The sequence below is a fragment of the Engystomops pustulosus genome, chromosome 11 (genome assembly GCF_040894005.1).
Source record: "Engystomops pustulosus chromosome 11, aEngPut4.maternal, whole genome shotgun sequence".
In the NCBI taxonomy this organism is placed as follows: domain Eukaryota; kingdom Metazoa; phylum Chordata; class Amphibia; order Anura; family Leptodactylidae; genus Engystomops; species Engystomops pustulosus.
In genome coordinates this window covers 84,105,261-84,123,234 of record NC_092421.1, presented here as the reverse complement: position 1 = coordinate 84,123,234, position 17,974 = coordinate 84,105,261, and the positions used below count along the sequence as shown (strand labels likewise).

At 42.9% G+C, this 17,974-nt stretch overlaps 1 protein-coding gene across 1 annotated transcript in view; it reads right to left on the bottom strand.

Annotated features, from left to right (window-relative positions):
- C11H10orf90 (chromosome 11 C10orf90 homolog) overlaps positions 1 to 17,974 on the bottom strand; it is a 123,051-nt gene that overhangs the window by 60,267 nt on the left and 44,810 nt on the right. The window contains exons 2-4 of the mRNA XM_072130499.1: positions 15,833 to 15,903; positions 11,975 to 12,905; positions 8,517 to 8,720 (exon numbers count right to left, since the gene is read on the bottom strand). Of these exons, the coding sequence (XP_071986600.1) occupies positions 8,517 to 8,720; positions 11,975 to 12,905; positions 15,833 to 15,903 (1,206 nt within the window). The remainder of the gene's footprint in view (positions 1 to 8,516; positions 8,721 to 11,974; positions 12,906 to 15,832; positions 15,904 to 17,974) is intronic.

Below are 17,974 nucleotides of genomic sequence, written 5' to 3'. Positions count from 1 at the left end.
CACTCCCACCCCCCCCCCCCCCCGCGCTCCCCCTCGCTCCCCCGCTCCCTCTCCGCTCTCCTCTCCAACTCCCCAACGCTCAAGGTGCCCACCCAAAGTGCAGGACAAGGCAGAAGCTTCCTAAAAGAAAAGATAGTAAGTTTATCTGTATGTGTTTGTGTATATGGATGTTATGTGTATATGTATGTATATGGATTTTATGTGTATATGGATGTGATGTGTATGTGTATATGTATATGGATGTGATGTGTATGTGTATATGTATATGGATGTGATGTGTATGTGTATATGTATATGGATGTGATGTGTACGTGTACATGTATATGTATATGGATTTGATGTGTACGTGTATTGATGTATATGATGTATATGATGTATATGATGTGTATATATGTATGTGATGTGTGTATGTGTATATGATGTGTGTATGTGTATATGATGTGTGTATGTGTATATGGATGTGATGTGTGTATGTGTATATGGATGTGATGTGTGTATGTGTATGTGTATATGTATATTGATGGTACACTGTATGCATTTTATACTACATGGCGGCATGCTTTATGTATTTTATACTACATTCCGATATGCTGTATGTATTGTATACTACATGGCGGCACACTGTATGCATTTTATACTACATGGTGGTACACTGTATGCATTTTATACTACATGGCGTTACGCCGTATGCATTTTATACTACATGGCGGTATGCTATATGCATTTTGTACTACATGGCGATATGCTATATGCATTTTATACTACACGGTGATATGCTATATGTATTTTATACTACATTCTGATATGCTGTATGCATTTTATACTACATGGGGGGACGCTGTATGTATTTTATACTACATGGGGGGATGCTGTATGCATTTTATACTACGTGGCACGCTGTATGCATTTTATACTACATGGGGGTACACTGTATGCATGTTATACTAGATGGTGGCACACTGTATGAATTTTATACTACATGGTGGCACACTGTATGCATTTTATACTACATGTTGTTACGCTGTATGCATTTTGCATTGCTTTATTTTCACATCAAACCAATATGATGCATCTGGCCCTGACACTCCCTGATATATTACATATATGGGGGGGGGGGGCGTCTCTCTATGGCTCGCCTCAGGCAGCAGACAGGCTTGGTACACCCCTGGGGGTACAGTATATTACTAAGCTGCGGGGATGTATATGGGGTACAGTATATTACTAAGCTGGGGGGCTGTATATGGGGTACAGTATATTACTAAGCTGGGGGGCTGTATATGGGGTACAGTATATTACTAAGCTGGGGGGATGTATATGGGATACAGTATATTACTAAGCTGGGGGGCTGTATATGGGATACAGTATATTACTAAGCTGGGGGGCTGTATATGGGGTACAGTATATTACTAAGCTGGGGGGCTGTATATGGGGTACAGTATATTACTAAGTTGCGGGGATGTATATGGGGTACAGTATATTACTAAGTTGCGGGGCTGTATATGGGGTACAGTATATTACCAAGCTGGGGGCTGTATATGGGGTACAGTATATTACTAAGCTGGGAGGATGTATATGGGATACAGTATATTACTAAGCTGGGGGGCTGTATATGGGATACAGTATATTACTAAGCTGGGGGGCTGTATATAGGATACAGTATATTACTAAGCTGGGGGGATGTATATGGGATACAGTATATTACTAAGCTGGGGGGCTGTATATGGGATACAGTATATTACTAAGCTGGGGGGATGTATATGGGATACAGTATATTACTAAGCTGGGGGGATGTATATGGGATACAGTATATTACTAACCTGGGGGGCTGTATATGGGATACAGTATATTACTAAGCTGGGGGGCTGTATATGGGATACAGTATATTACTAAGCTGGGGGGCTGTATATGGGATACAGTATATTACTAAGCTGGGGGATGTATATGGGGTACAGTATATTACTAAGCTGGGGGATGTATATGGAATACAGTATATTACTAAGCTGGGGGGCTGTATATGGGATACAGTATATTACTAAGCTGGGGGGATGTATATGGGGTACAGTATATTACTAAGCTGGGGGGATGTATATCGGGTACAGTATATTACTAAGCTGGGGGGATGTATATGGGATACAGTATATTATTAAGCTGGGGGGCTGTATATGGGATACAGTATATTACTAAGCTGGGGGGATGTATATGGGGTACAGTATATTACTAAGCTGGGAGGATGTATATGGGATACAGTATATTACTAAGCTGGGGGGATGTATATGGGGTACAGTATATTACTAAGCTGGGGGGATGTATATGGGATACAGTATATTACTAAGCTGGGGGCTGTATATGGGATACAGTATATTACTAAGCTGGGGGGATGTATATGGGGTACAGTATATTACTAAGCTGGGGGATGTATATGGGGTACAGTATATTACTAAGCTGGGGGGCTGTATATGGGGTACAGTATATTACTAAGCTGGGGGGCTGTATATGGGGTACAGTATATTACTAAGCTGGGGGGCTGTTTATGGGATACAGTATATCACTAAGCTGGGGGATGTATATGGGATACAGTATATCACTAAGCTGGGGGGCTGTATATGGGGTACAGTATATTACTAAGCTGGGGGCTGTATATGGGATACAGTATATTACTAAGCTGGGGGGCTGTATATGGGGTACAGTATATTACTAAGCTGGGGGGCTGTATATGGGATACAGTATATCACTAAGCTGGGGGATGTATATGGGGTACAGTATATTACTAAGCTGGGGGGCTGTATATGGGATACAGTATATTACTAAGCTGGGGGCTGTATATGGGATACAGTATATTACTAAGCTGGGGGGATGTATATGGGATACAGTATATTACTAAGCTGGGGGCTGTATATGGGATACAGTATATTACTAATCTGGGGGGGTGTATATGGGATACAGTATATTACTAAGCTGGGGGGGTGTATATCGGATACAGTATATTACTAAGCTGCGGGGATGTATATGGGGTACAGTATATTACTAAGCTGGGGGGATGTTTATGGGATACAGTATATTACTAAGCTGGGGGGATGAATATCGGGTACAGTATATTACTAAGCTGGGGGGATGTATATGGGGTACAGTATATTACTAAGCTGGGGGCTGTATATGGGATACAGTATATTACTAAGCTGGGGGGCTGTATATGGGGTACAGTATATTACTAAGCTGGGGGGGTGTATATCGGGTACAGTATATTACTAAGCTGGGGGCTGTATATGGGATACAGTATATTACTAAGGTGGGGATGTATATGGGATACAGTATATTACTAAGCTGGGGATGTATATGGGATACAGTATATTACTAAGCTGGGGGGATGTATATGGGATACAGTATATTACTAAGCTGGGGGCTGTATATGGGATACAGTATATTACTAAGCTGGGGGGGTGTATATCGGGTACAGTATATTACTAAGCTGGGGGGCTGTATATGGGATACAGTATATTACTAAGCTGGGGGGATGTATATGGGGTACAGTATATTACTAAGCTGGGGGATGTATATGGGGTACAGTATATTACTAAGCTGGGGGGATGTATATGGGATACAGTATATTACTAAGCTGGGGGGCTGGATATGGGATACAGTATATTACTAAGCTGGGGGCTGTATATGGGATACAGTATATTACTAAGCTGGGGATGTATATGACATACAGTATATTACTAAGCTGGGGGGATGTATATGACATACAGTATATTACTAAGCTGGGGATGTATATGACATACAGTATATTACTAATCTGGGGGGCTGTATATGGGATACAGTATATCACTAAGCTGGGGGATGTATATGGGGTACAGTATATTACTAAGTTGCGGGGATGTATATGGGGTACAGTATATTACTAAGCTGGGGGGATGTATATGGGATACAGTATATTACTAAGCTGGGGGGATGTATATGGGGTACAGTATATTACTAAGTTGCGGGGATGTATATGGGATACAGTATATTACTAAGCTGGGGGGCTGTATATGGGGTACAGTATATTACTAAGCTGGGGGATGTATATGGGGTACAGTATATTACTAAGCTGGGGGGCTGTATATGGGGTACAGTATATTACTAAGCTGGGGGATGTATATGGGGTACAGTATATTACTAAGCTGGGGGGATGTATATGGGATACAGTATATTACTAAGCTGGGGGGCTGTATATGGGATACAGTATATTACTAAGCTGCGGGGATGTATATGGGATACAGTATATTACTAAGTTGCGTGGATGTATATGGGGTACAGTATATTACTAAGCTGGGGGATGTATATGGGGTACAGTATATTACTAAGCTGGGGGGCTGTATATGGGATACAGTATATTACTAAGCTGGGGGGCTGTATATGGGATACAGTATATTACTAAGCTGGGGGGATGTATATGGGGTACAGTATATTACTAAGCTGGGGGGCTGTATATGGGATACAGTATATTACTAAGCTGGGGGGCTGTATATAGGATACAGTATATTACTAAGCTGGGGGGATGTATATGGGGTACAGTATATTACTAAGCTGGGGGGCTGTATATGGGATACAGTATATTACTAAGCTGGGGGGCTGTATATGGGATACAGTATATTACTAAGCTGGGGGCTGTATATGGGATACAGTATATTACTAAGCTGGGGGGATGTATATGGGATACAGTATATTACTAAGCTGGGGGGATGTATATGGGATACAGTATATTACTAGGCTGGTGGGCTGTATATGGGATACAGTATATTACTAAGCTGGGGGGATGTATATGGGGTACAGTATATTACTAAGCTGGGGGGCTGTATATGGGATACAGTATATTACTGAGCTGGGGGGCTGTATATGGGATACAGTATATTACTGAGCTGGGGGATGTATATGGGATACAGTATATTACTAAGCTGGGGGGCTGTATATGGGATACAGTATATTACTAAGCTGGGGGGATGTATATGGGGTACAGTATATTACTAAGCTGGGGGGCTGTATATGGGATACAGTATATTACTAAGCTGAGGGGGCTGTATATAGGATACAGTATATTACTAAGCTGGGGGGCTGTATATGGGATACAGTATATTACTAAGCTGGGGGATGTATATGGGGTACAGTATATTACTAAGCTGGGGGGGTGTATATGGGATACAGTATATTACTAAGCTGGGGGGATGTATATGGGATACAGTATATTACTAAGCTGGGGGATGTATATGGGGTACAGTATATTACTAAGCTGGGGGGATGTATATGGGGTACAGTATATTACTAAGCTGGGGAGCTGTATATGGGATACAGTATATTACTAAGCTGGGGGGCTGTATATGGGGTACAGTATATTACTAAGCTGGGGGGCTGTATATGGGGTACAGTATATTACTAAGCTGGGGGGATGTATATGGGGTACAGTATATTACTAAGCTGGGGGGCTGTATATGGGGTACAGTATATTACTAAGCTGGGGGGCTGTATATGGGGTACAGTATATTACTAAGCTGGGGGGATGTATATGGGGTACAGTATATTACTAAGCTGGGGAGCTGTATATGGGGTACAGTATATTACTAAGCTGGGGAGCTGTATATAGGATACAGTATATTACTAAGCTGGGGAGCTGTATATGGGATACAGTATATTACTAAGCTGGGGGGCTGTATATTAGGGGGTGCTATATATTCACATTGGTCAGGGGAGCACTGTATGTAAAATCATGTAACATAATAACAGGGTGGGATATATTAGTTATAGGATACAATAGATTACTTTGCATAATTTAAACTAAATGTTAGGGGTCTGTATTAATAAATTAGGGGTGTTGTATATTGATTGGTGCTTAGCATGCTATAATTCCAGTGGAATATATATAATGAAGGGATGTTTTATATGTGGGAGAGTGCGGTCAGTTGTGTTGTGAGGGGTATATACTTCATACTGTAAGTGACTGTGGTATTTTTAGGGACGCCGGGTGGAGATGCTGCACGGAGCTGAAGTTATCTGGCCATGAATTCACCTGTGATACGTCATGGATTGGAGAACCCGGAATAAAGTCCTCCTGATGGAAGAGATTGTCATCTATAAGGTACTAGATGCCACTAATGCCTCTCAGATCCTGTAGCCAGTCACACAGTGTCAGGGAGCTGTCTGTGGGGATGTTACTTGTTGGTAAAGTTTTAGCATTTACTTAACAGGGAGCGGGGGGGGGGGGGGGGGCAGCATTTTAATATTCGCCTCAGGCAGCAAATATGCTAGAATCGGCCCTGGATGAGGGGACCACAGTATGAGGGAGAGATGAGGGGACCACAGTATGAGGGAGAGATGAGGGGGCCACAGTATGAGGGAGAGATGAGGGGGCCGGAGTAAAATTGCAAAATGTCTTACACCACTGTGGCTGAAAGGACTTGTTGTCTTCTATACAGAAGGATGAATCCAGCAGCTGGTCATATAATACAATCACACCCCAAAACTAATGGTTGTGTTGTAATACTCAGAAAATCACATGATTACAATACAGAATAATAAGTAAAAAGCTAAATAACCATTAAAGCCTTAAACTGAGGAGAATGGAAGATATCAAAATTTACAGCTACCATTCAGGTAACTCGGGAATAACTTCAAAAATTACACAAATTACAAAATTACACAAAATGATACATTTTATAACTCCATGTACATGTTTAATAATCTGGAAAGCAGATGATTTGTCTTATTTTATAAGCGAGGGATTAGCTTATATGAAGAATATTCCTACAATTAGACATAGACCTAAGCAGCCTCAGCTTCCCAGACCTGGAAAAAGCTCGGCGTCACTTGAAATTTGCTGAGCCCCAAAAATCTGTAGCAGGCCCTTATAATGTCTTATTTACAAGACTGGTCGATCGGCAGGGCCCCACTGTGAGCGAACCATTCAGACCCCAACAAGTAATAATCACTTCCCAAACTCATTTTTGAACATTTACCATTCAGTGTCCTGTCACGATAGTAGGAGAAGTGCATGTCCAAAACTCACTCACAACCCATGTGACATTCCTAACAAGCCTCAACACCGATTGGTCAGAAACTTCTGGCCCTACACTGAATGAGTGCTCAGGAAAGATGACAAAACACATTGGGGCAAATTTACTTACCCAGTCCATTCAAGATCCAGCAGCGCGTTCTCTGCGGACGATTCGGGTCCGTCCGGCATTCACTAAGGCAGTTCCTCCGACGTCCACCAGGTGTCGTTGCTGCACTGAAGAGCATCGGAACGCACTGGAGTTCATCGAGCCATCCTGGATGAAGGTAAGTGCGTGTCGAGCGACACTTTTTTAAAAAAAATGCGGCGGTTTTTACAGAGAAAATACAGAGAAATACAGGCAAATACAGGCAATACAGAGAAAATCGGCGCAAAATGGAAAAATTCGGTTAACCCGTTGCAAAAAACGCGAATCGGGTCCTTAGTAAATGACCCCCATAGGGACAAACAACAGAGAACAACAGACAAGTAAAGTCAAGCAGAACCAAGTCAAATCCAAGACAGTGGCAAGACACAGAATCTAAATCGAGAGAATAGTCAAATAACGTGGCAAAGGTCAGATACACAGTAGCAAAAGGCAAGAGAAGCAGACAAGTAATATCAGAACTGGGCATATAAATAAGAGAGTTCCTGGATGTTGCCCCCAGCAGCCAACTGGATCACTATCCATCACTGTTGCACAGCAGAACACATATTAAACTCAAAATGACACACCCAGCTTTCCCCAAGGAACTGATTTCAATCAAAGCAGCACTGGGAGTGGTTTTCAAGCACAAAATCCTGAAACCTCTTCCCATCCAGAGGGTTCTGACAGATCCATTTGTCTCTATACAGCTGAGCGCCAATACCACCACTAACCATGGTCAGGTGTGATGCTGTTTTTGGATAAAAGCAGCCATGTTTTTCAATTGCCAGACAACCCCTTTAAAGACATATGACCAATTTCTTAAATATCTGAATATGTCATTGATAGACAACCCCTTTAATGGTCCCGGTACCTACATTTTTACATCCTAAATCTGTTATACAAACCAATCGAAGGCCGTTACACAGAATAATCTCCATTATTGGGTAGAGCTTCCTTAGCAACAGTGTTGCAATTGTATTTATTTTTGAATTCTATACAATTGCCTTATTTTGACACCATAGGGAGCACCAGAAGAGAAGGCAGACATTTCAGAAAGGTATCAATTATCCAACCCAGAGCCAATCTTGAGTCTTGCTATGAAAAATACTGGACTCATAACACCAAGGATGAATAGAGTTTTAGACATATCACCGTTGCCTTGAAATCTAATCCCATGAAACTTTTCATGTAATTTTTTCAAAGGTATCATATATTATGTAAGCGTTTTCTTTAATTTAGTGTCCACTTTAATGTTCCCTATGGCCCCTTTGGTCATAAGATAAGATACAGAGGAACTCATTGTACCCTGGCTCTATGGTAATACCAGCATAAGGTTTTGAAGATTACCTTTAAGAGGGACGTTTTCCTTCTGCAATTTCAGCTTATTCTTTCCCCGGTTGGAAATTTGTTTTCCAAATATAAAGTTGAAGGTTGTTACACTTGACCTTTCTGCTCCGAGATGACCGAAGCTCTGGAGAGGAGAATCTGTCTCTGCATAAATCTCACTAACAGGCGGAGGATTCTTCTTCAGTATTTGCTGGAAATCGAAGGCTGCGGATATAAAAGTTTATAGTTAATCTTAGCGAAGCTATAAAAGAGAATAGTGTTTAAAAAAAGTGAGGCATCCGAGACCGTACACGGGAGAGAAACTGTGTTTGGTAATTTCCCCTGATATGTTGCTGGACTTATTTCTCTTTTATGAAATCAGATGATGTGGATAAATGCGGCAAATGTTTGAGCCACGGGCAAAGAAGATATAAACAGGGAATTGTTAGGAATCGCTATTTATAATTCAGCCTCGTCTTATGTAATTGCTACAAAAACTGTAGGAATCAGTTTACATATATTTGCACGGACTAAAAGATCAGAAGTCTCTGTTATGATATCTTGTCATTGACACATGACCTCACCAACATAAGGATGTAGAGTAAGTGGACACCTTACTGCCTCCCGCAAGATCAACATAGTCTTCTTCTACTGCAATGATCATATCGTGATCCCACCACATAATGTTCTATTCTCTTTATTATTTTGGTTTGGTCATTGCACCCTTGTACTGCCACTAATATAATTATATGATTATGAAGGTCACTGCCTTCCACAAGATCAACATAGTCTTCTTCTACTGCAATGATCTACTGCATATCATGATCCCGACACATAGGGGGTCATTTACTAAGGGCCCGAATCGCGTTACCCGAATTTTACAGTTTTGCGCCGATTTTCCCTGAATTGTCCCAGGATTTTGGCGCATGCGATCGGATTGTGGCGCATCGGCGCCGGCATGCACGCGACGGAAATCGGGGGGGCCCGGCCATTGGAAAACCCGTCAGATTCGGAGAAACTGCCGTATTTTTTTAAAAAATGTGTCGCTTGACCCGCGCTTACCTGCACCCAGCGTAGCTTGGTGAACTGCAGTGCACTCTGATGGAATTCAGCGCAGCAGCGACACCTAGTGGACATCGGGGGCACTACCTTAGTGAATGATCCGACCCGAATCCTCCACTGAGAACGGGCCGCTGGATCGCGAATGGACCGGGTAAGTAAATCTGCCCCATAATGTTCTATCCTCTTCTTGAGTTTTGGTCATTGCTTCCTTGTCCTGACACTAAAATGAGTACATGAATATGAAGGTCACTGCTTTCCACAAGATTATCATAGTCTTCTACTGCTGCAATAAGCATATCATGATCCCTCCACATAAAGTTCTATTCTTTTCTTGAGTTTTCGGTCATTGCACCCTTGCACTGTCACTAATATAATTATATGAGTATGAAGGTCACTGTATCCCACAAAATCAACAATGGGGCTCATTTACTAAGGGTCCGCGGTCCGCACTATCGTCGGAATATCCGAGGATTTCCAATTTGCACTGCATTTAGAAGGGCTTTTTGTCGCATGCGATCAGATTTTGGCGCATCAGCGTCGGCTTTCACGCGACACAAATCGGGGGTGGGCCGTTGGACGATCCAACGGATTCGGACAATGCGCGGGATTTAACATCTCAAATTGTGCCACAAGACAATACACTTGCATGCATTGGGAAAAGGTGAACTCCAGCGGACCTGAGCGGGGAAGCGACAAATGCAGGATATTGGGCGCACAATCTTGGTGAATCGCGCCGGACTTCATCTTCGTCGGACTGTCCAGATCGGGGATCATGACAGGACCGGGTAAGTAAATGTGCCCATAGTCTTCTTCTACTGCAATGATCATATCATGATCCCACCACATAATGTTTTTTTTTACTAAGGGTCCCGCGGACTGCACTTTAGTCGGATATTCCGATGTTTTGGGATTTGCGCTGCTGGGACAGGCATTTAGAAGGGGATTTTTGCGCATACAATCGGATTTTGGCACAATTTTGGTGCTGGCTCTCATTCGACACAAATCGGGGGCGGGCCGTTGGAGGATCCGACTGATTTGGACAAACCGCGGGATTTAACTTTAACGTTGTGTCGCAAGAAATGCACTTACATGCACAGGGAGGAAGATGGTGAACTCCGGCAGACCTGAGCGGGGAAGCGACACATTCAGGAAATCGGGCGCACGCTCTTAGTGATTCGCAGCACAGTGCATTATCATCGGACAATGTCATCGGACAATGAACTTTCAGGAACTCCTCCGGGCCGGGTAAGTGAATGTGCCCCAATGTTCTTGAGTTTTGGTCATGGCTTCCTTGTCCTGTCACATATGAGTAGGTAGGTCATTGCCTCCCACAGAATCAACATCCTCCTCTTCTCTGGTGAGAATTCCTATATTTTTGGGAGCTACAGAATGGTTTACTCTACTCTGCAGTCTGATGTATAATGGTGACATAATAAGATAAGTAGATTGGTCACTACCTCCTGCTAAATCTGCACAGTCCTCTCCTGCTGCTATAACCACCCCCACAATCTGTAGGGCTACAACATCTTCTGATGCTCTTGATTATACTATTAACATTACTGAACATGTCCTTGTAGCGGATAGTGGATTAGCTTTGGCCGTTATCCAAGTGTCCCCATCGGTTTTCACTCTTTGACCCCAAGACATTGAGCTGGACTTCACATGGCTTCTTATAGGTTTCTACCTCTTGGTTTGACTATTTTCAGGCAGAAAATTGGTCAAACCAGACGAAAATCAGGACAGAAAGGGAACTTGAGTAACCTAAAAAACACAAGACACAATGAGAACCTTAATGCGCAGCCACGGAGCTGCTGCGGAGCGCATTTTCAACGTGTTTCCCGATGATTTCTGTTTTGCTCCAAATTGCCCGGGATTTCGGCGCACGCGCCCGGATTTTGACGCATCGCGCCGGTTTGCACGCAATAGAAATTGAGGTCGTGCCGTTGGACAACCCGATGGATTCAGACAACGCGCGGGATTTAACAATTAGAAATGTACAATTTCAATTACAAGCACCGGGGAGAAGAAGAAGGTGAACTCCGGCGGACCTCGGTGCAGAAGCGACACATGCAGGATATCGGGCGCATGATCTTAGTGAATTGCAGAAGACCCGAATCCTTGTCGTACAACGCACCACTGGATCACAACAGGACCGGGTAAGTAAATCTGCCCCATTGTTTATAACATAGGCATTCATGTCCCATTATTAACGTAATGACAAGGGTGGATACTGCCCACCCACCAGATTAGCAGAAGCCTCTTCTGCTGCTGGGACCATACCTGTAATCTGCTTGGCTTCACAAATCTCTCATCTAATCTATAAATAGGAACTATTTATTGGATGACCCCTTTATTACTGTATCCCAAATTTCCAATCCCCTCTTTATAAGTCATGGTTTCTTGTGACTGAGGCTCACCGTCTGTATTCAGATAATTGGAGACATCTTGGCAGGGCTCATGATTGTATCCAATAATACTTTGTTCTGAATTTCGTTGAAGGTCTTTCAATGGTCTACTTTGATTTTCACTCCATGAATTTGGTTGTCCATAGTCATCTGATCTACTCTTATGTTCCCCTGAAAGTCTATTTCGATAGACATCTCTCGGAGGCTCCACTGAGTTCCTATTAAAAGTTTGGCTACTTTTCAGGGGTCCCTTTATCCTCAATGATATTTCTGACTTGTAAGTTCTTTGGTTGGTGGCACAACATTGACCAAGAGACCTGGAAAATAACTTGTGTCTATAATAAACAGTTCCTGGGAAGACCTGATCCCTTATAACATGGATACCTGAAATAAATCTTGTATGACCGGTTTCCTTGGAGCTATCCTTTAAATATAGATGACTAGCTTCCATGTTCGAAACCCGAGTGAGCTGACAAGGGAATTCCTGAGAATAAATGATTCCGGAGGGTTTGAAATTTTGGCTACGATCAGCCCCATTATCTAAGAATCTACATTGCTGATTGTGTTCAGCTGACGAAACTGGAGCCTTCATTAATAAGTCATTACTTCTGCATAGAGAAGAAGCTGGGTCACTGGTAATTTCCTTTGGAGCGTGGCATAAAGATGTAATATATCTTCTGGCTGTAATTGTAATAGACGAAAATCCTTTCTTCCCATCCAGGCTGTGTTTTTCCCTGGCAGGATGGAGGTTTGTTCTACACACAGTTCTGTCGGAAGATGTTACAATCTCTAATTTGCCGGGAAGTGATGACAATGTTCTTTTAATGCTGATGGAATTCTGATTAACCATAGACGGCTCCATACGGGTAGTAATCGGCTCCGTGATCAGGGATTGTGAAGGATGAAGCTTCCCATCGTCTTCAGATTCAGACTCATCAATCACCTGCAAAATGAGGACGGAGAAAATCAGATTTAAATTTGTACAATTCAAAAACTTTCTAAAGGAAAAAAATCAAGTTTGAAAATGATCTTCTTTATTATAGAAGATTTTCAGAACATCTACTTTTGGTCTATGAGAACTTTGCTTTCTGTTACTGTCTACTTGAAGGACATGCACATCTGTTCAGGTCATGTGATGGACTAGAAGGTTTATTGTTTGCTCATTGGCGGTGGGTCCTGTTTAAGGTCAAAAAACTTTACAGCAATCAATAATACTGGTAAAGACAAGAAAGTTTTAAATGTATTTTGGAGAAATTCCTCCGATACTTTCTTTTAGCTCTTTCACTCGTTCTAACTACCGCTCCTAAACTTTACTCTGAAATTTCTAGAAAATACGGCTTGATCTTCCAAGATGGACTCTTCCTTGGTTGAGCTTGATGGACATGTGTCTTTTTTTAACCGTAAAAAAAAAACTATGATACTAAGGGGCTCATTTACTAAGGGTCCGAACGCTGCACTTTCGTCGGGTTTCCCGAATATTTCCGATTTGTGCCGAATTGCCCCGGGATTTTTGCACATGCGATCTGATTGTGTCGCATTGGCGCCAGCTTCCACGCAACCGAAATTAGGGAACGTGGCCATCAGACAATCCGACAGATTCGGAAAAAACGTGGAATTTAAAAAAGAATTTGTGTCCCAAGATCAGCACTCACATGCACCGGGACGAAGAAGGTGTACTCCGGCGGACCTCGGCGCAGCAGCGACACCTGCTGGATATCGGGCGCACAATCTTAGTAGTTCCCGGCAGACCCGAATCAGCACCGGACAACGCGCTGCGGGATCGTGACTGGACCGGGTAAGTAAATGTGCCCCAATGACTGCAGCTCGTTGAACCATCAGGTTACAGCTCACTATAAAAGTCTATGGGAAGGGGCACAGGCTGGAAAGAAAGATTAGTAGAAAGCAGAAAAGAGGCAAACATAGGCTGCTCGACCCACTGTTGGACTGGATTTCCTTACGCCCACCAGAGAAAATCAATCTGGGGGCCCACTCTTCATTATCCCCCAGGAAATATACTCTAGCAGCCTCCAAATTGTATTGTTTTCTGATCGACCTCTGGGGTTCAGTATTGGGTTGCATCAGGGCCCACCGGAGGATCCTCCGGTACTCTGGTGGGCCAGTCCGACACTGATCTACAGGGCCGGATTAAAGGTGGTGGGGGCCCTGGGTGCAACTGGTGGGGGCCCTTCCAACAATGTTTTTGGAGGTATATAGCCTGCCAGCCCTCTGTAGTATGTAGCCTGCCAGCCCCCTGTAGTATGTAGCTTGCCAACCCCCTGTAGTATATAGCCTGCAGCCCCTGTAGTATACAGCCACCAGCCTCCTTTAGTATACTACTACCAGCCCCCTGTAATATACAGCCACCAGCCCTCTGTAGTATAAAGCCACCAGTCCCCTGTAGAAAATGGCGATCTTGGCGATCTCCCCCAGCGAAGGCAGCTGTGTCTCACTGAGACAGCTGACATCCTAGACCTCTATGTGTGTTGCTGGTGTGTTGCGGGTGGCGGGTGGCCACAGAGACAGTCAGCGACTCAGCTGAGCCAAGTCGCTGACTGTCGGAAACGGGTGAGGGCCCCTTAAAGAGTGAAAGTGGTGGGGGCCCCGGGGCTCGAGCCCCAGTAGCCCCTCCTTTAATCCGGCCCTGCTCTGATCTAACCTCTTAGCTGTGTATAGGAGACATCATAGCAGCTAGTCTCCATCCACCAATTCTAAAACAACTGAGAACTAGAGATAAAGTCTATAAAAAAAATGCAGAATACAAATCATATAATAGCCAGAAATTGTGTTACCTCTCCCACGTGGAAGACTGAAAAGTCAGTGGATTGTTCATATTTTCCTAAAATATTCCATGCAATAAGTAGAGTTGTCTTTTGAGTCTACATTAAAAAATTTCCATACAATCCAGGGATTTAGATTTTTGATCAGAAAATAAATTTTGTGTGTTAATTTTATGGCATTCTCATTAGCCATTGAGTTTTACGTGACTCGCGGGCGCGCGGTAATGTCCGCTTTACAGCATTAATTAATAAAACATAAAGTGATGATTATCTTTTGGCGATGTCTGGGTAAATATTACGGCTCCGATGTGATTAATGTGTGTATCATTTATATTTTACATGGGATACGAACCGATTGTAGAACTTTACTTTACGGAAATGCGATTACATTTAATATCTCGACACTGGCGCTACTCAATATTGACGAGGATTTACGAGCTGAGTAAACAGTCGTACCTGAGATTAGCCTGGCCTTCAACTACCTGCATTCACAAGAACGTATAAAAATGGGCGTATACACGGGTAGCATATGGCACCATTCATTTCAATGGGCAGTATGGCCATCAATTTATATCGCCATATTCCCCACCGTAACGTAAGCGAGCCGTATAAAATTATAGAGCATGTCCTATTTTCTCCGTACACCCCATAGAAGTCTAAGGGAATGTATAAAATGTGGTTTGCATACGTTTTTGTGCCGTATGCTGCAGTATATATACGTGCCGTATCCAGTACCAGTGGGAGGGGCATTCTCTCAGCAGCCAATAGTCAGCCATCATTTGCCGGACCACTGTATTTTATATGGATACGGTACAGATTTGGTGACGGGTGAAAATCATCATGTATATACGGATTCATACAGCACGGAAATACAGGACTGGAGAAATCACGTGTTCATGTGAAAGCAAGGCAGAGAGACAATCCCCATTCAAATGAATGATCTGCAATACTGAACACAGCCGGAGCACAAGAGGGGCGCTGTTTTTGGATCTGGGGCCACATTGCTCATCATTTTTATTCATTTTTTGTAGTATAGGGTACTCACTAGATGGGTGACGCTGCTATTACCTGGGTCCTGTTTCCGTATTCTTACCTTTAGATTTTGCTCATTATGAACACCTCCAAATTCCTTGTCGTTGGAGCTCTCCCCCCAGTCTGGTGGTCCTGGTTCAACAAAATAGCAGATAAAATGGCTTTTAGTTATGGAATTAGTTTACATTGTAATACTGCAGACATTCTATGCAGATGTGGGGAAGAAATCTTGTTCTTGTTAATACACACTAATAAAAAGGCAAGTTACTAATATAGTTTCAGTCTTGCCACTTGTAGGTTTCTCTATTGTTATGTGTTGCAGGAAGAAGCATCACAGGATATTATCTCTTCACTCCCCCCAGTGTGAATAATCACAGTGACAAGGGGGTTGTTACATTGTAATCGCCAGCCCCTTGTAGTTATCTGACCACAGACGGCAGCTTTGCGAGCTTTCAGTCCATCCCACTCCTCAGATGTTTAGCAGCGGTGATAGCAACAGGACCGGGATCCCCAAGTGAGAAGACATGGCTCAAAAAATCAGGACACCTCTGTTAGTCCTTTCTAAATGCAAAGGAGAGTCTTATTTTAACCAGTCTCTAGAAAACCACTTCTTACAGGGATGTAACTACAGCAATAACAGTCATTGCGGCTGCTGTGGGGCCCGCAGTGTCAGGGGGCCCGGCATCTGACCTGATGCACTAAAGAAGGAAGAATGTGCTCAGTAATATACATATTACGCTGCAATTTTAACATAATTTTATATATATATATATAGCAGTGCACATCTTCCACAGTATACAGAATAAATCGGGAGCTCAGATAAGAAATGCAGGGGGAGAGGAGACCACAAGGACAGGACCGGGGATCTCTCATATTTAATTCCTGCCGTCTACTTCCTCCATCTGGTCAGCAGCTACTGGGACAGATCTGTGTAAGTGTTTAAATGTATATAGTAGTGTGCATAGGTTTATAATGTGTGTGTAAGAGTGTAATAATGTGTGAGTATACAAATATGTATATTTTCTAGGGGGCCCCATTCAGAAGTCTGCTATGGGCCCTCCCTCTACTAGTTACACCTCTGAATTCTTAGAAGAAAGAGGGGAGCCCCCATATTGTTCCTAGAGAACGTCTCTTGTTTTATAAAAAAAAAAACAGTGGGGAACATTAACTTACCCGGCCGCTTGAGTTCACGAGGATAAGGAGTGTTCGACGATCATGCGCCCGATATCCTGCATGTGTCGCTCCCCCGATCAGGTCCGCCGGAGTTCACCATCTTCCTCCCGATGTATGTAAGTGCTTGGCTTGCGACACAATTTTTAAGTCAAATCCTGCGATTTGTCCGAATCTGTCCGATCGCCCGACGGCCCGCCCCCCAATTTGTGTCGCGTGAAAGCCGGTGCGATTGCGGCACAATCCGATCGCATGTGACACAATCGTCTACTAAATACTTGTCCCAGTGGTGCGATCCCTGAAAACGTCAGAAAACCTGACAGAAATGCGGCTGCGGGACCCTTAGTAAATAAGCCCCAGTAAGTTTACTGTAGAGACTGTGGGGGTGGGGGTCATTTCAGACATTCCTAGTTTTAGTTCTATAGTACAGAAAAGGAGATACAGTTAAATAAAAAGCAACAACTGGATTTTTGTCTACATTTTGTTACATTTCCAACTATGTTTTAGACACAAACCTGGTATGATCTGAAAAATGAGAATCCTATCTCCAATGTGAAACATATAGAATATGTAGAAACCTTAAGAAAGGGACATCTAAAATGATGCTCCCCCTTCAGCCTCTAAACATGACTATTCTCCTGTGAAAATGGCTCATATTTTCTTACTTTGGAAGAGATTTTTTAATGATATGACTCAGCACGATCTGACCCAGTCAACACAGCAAAACTTTAAAAATCACAACCGATATATGAGAAGCTTTTAATAAATATACACAAAATGTATGTCCATAATGCTCTAGTATAAGAAATAGGTTTGTGCACATGGAGTACAATGCTGCGGTCGTATTGGAGATCCCCAGTATTGATGCTCATTAGATTATTTGGCTAGAGAAATATTCGGCCAGAGAACAGGTTTTTTTTGTTCCTTTCCTACATTACAAGATTATATGAATCCTATTTTATGTCTTGTATCTGGTCGGCATTATCGTAGCATATGAAGAATATAAGAGGGCTTTGATTTTATCGGTTCTCTC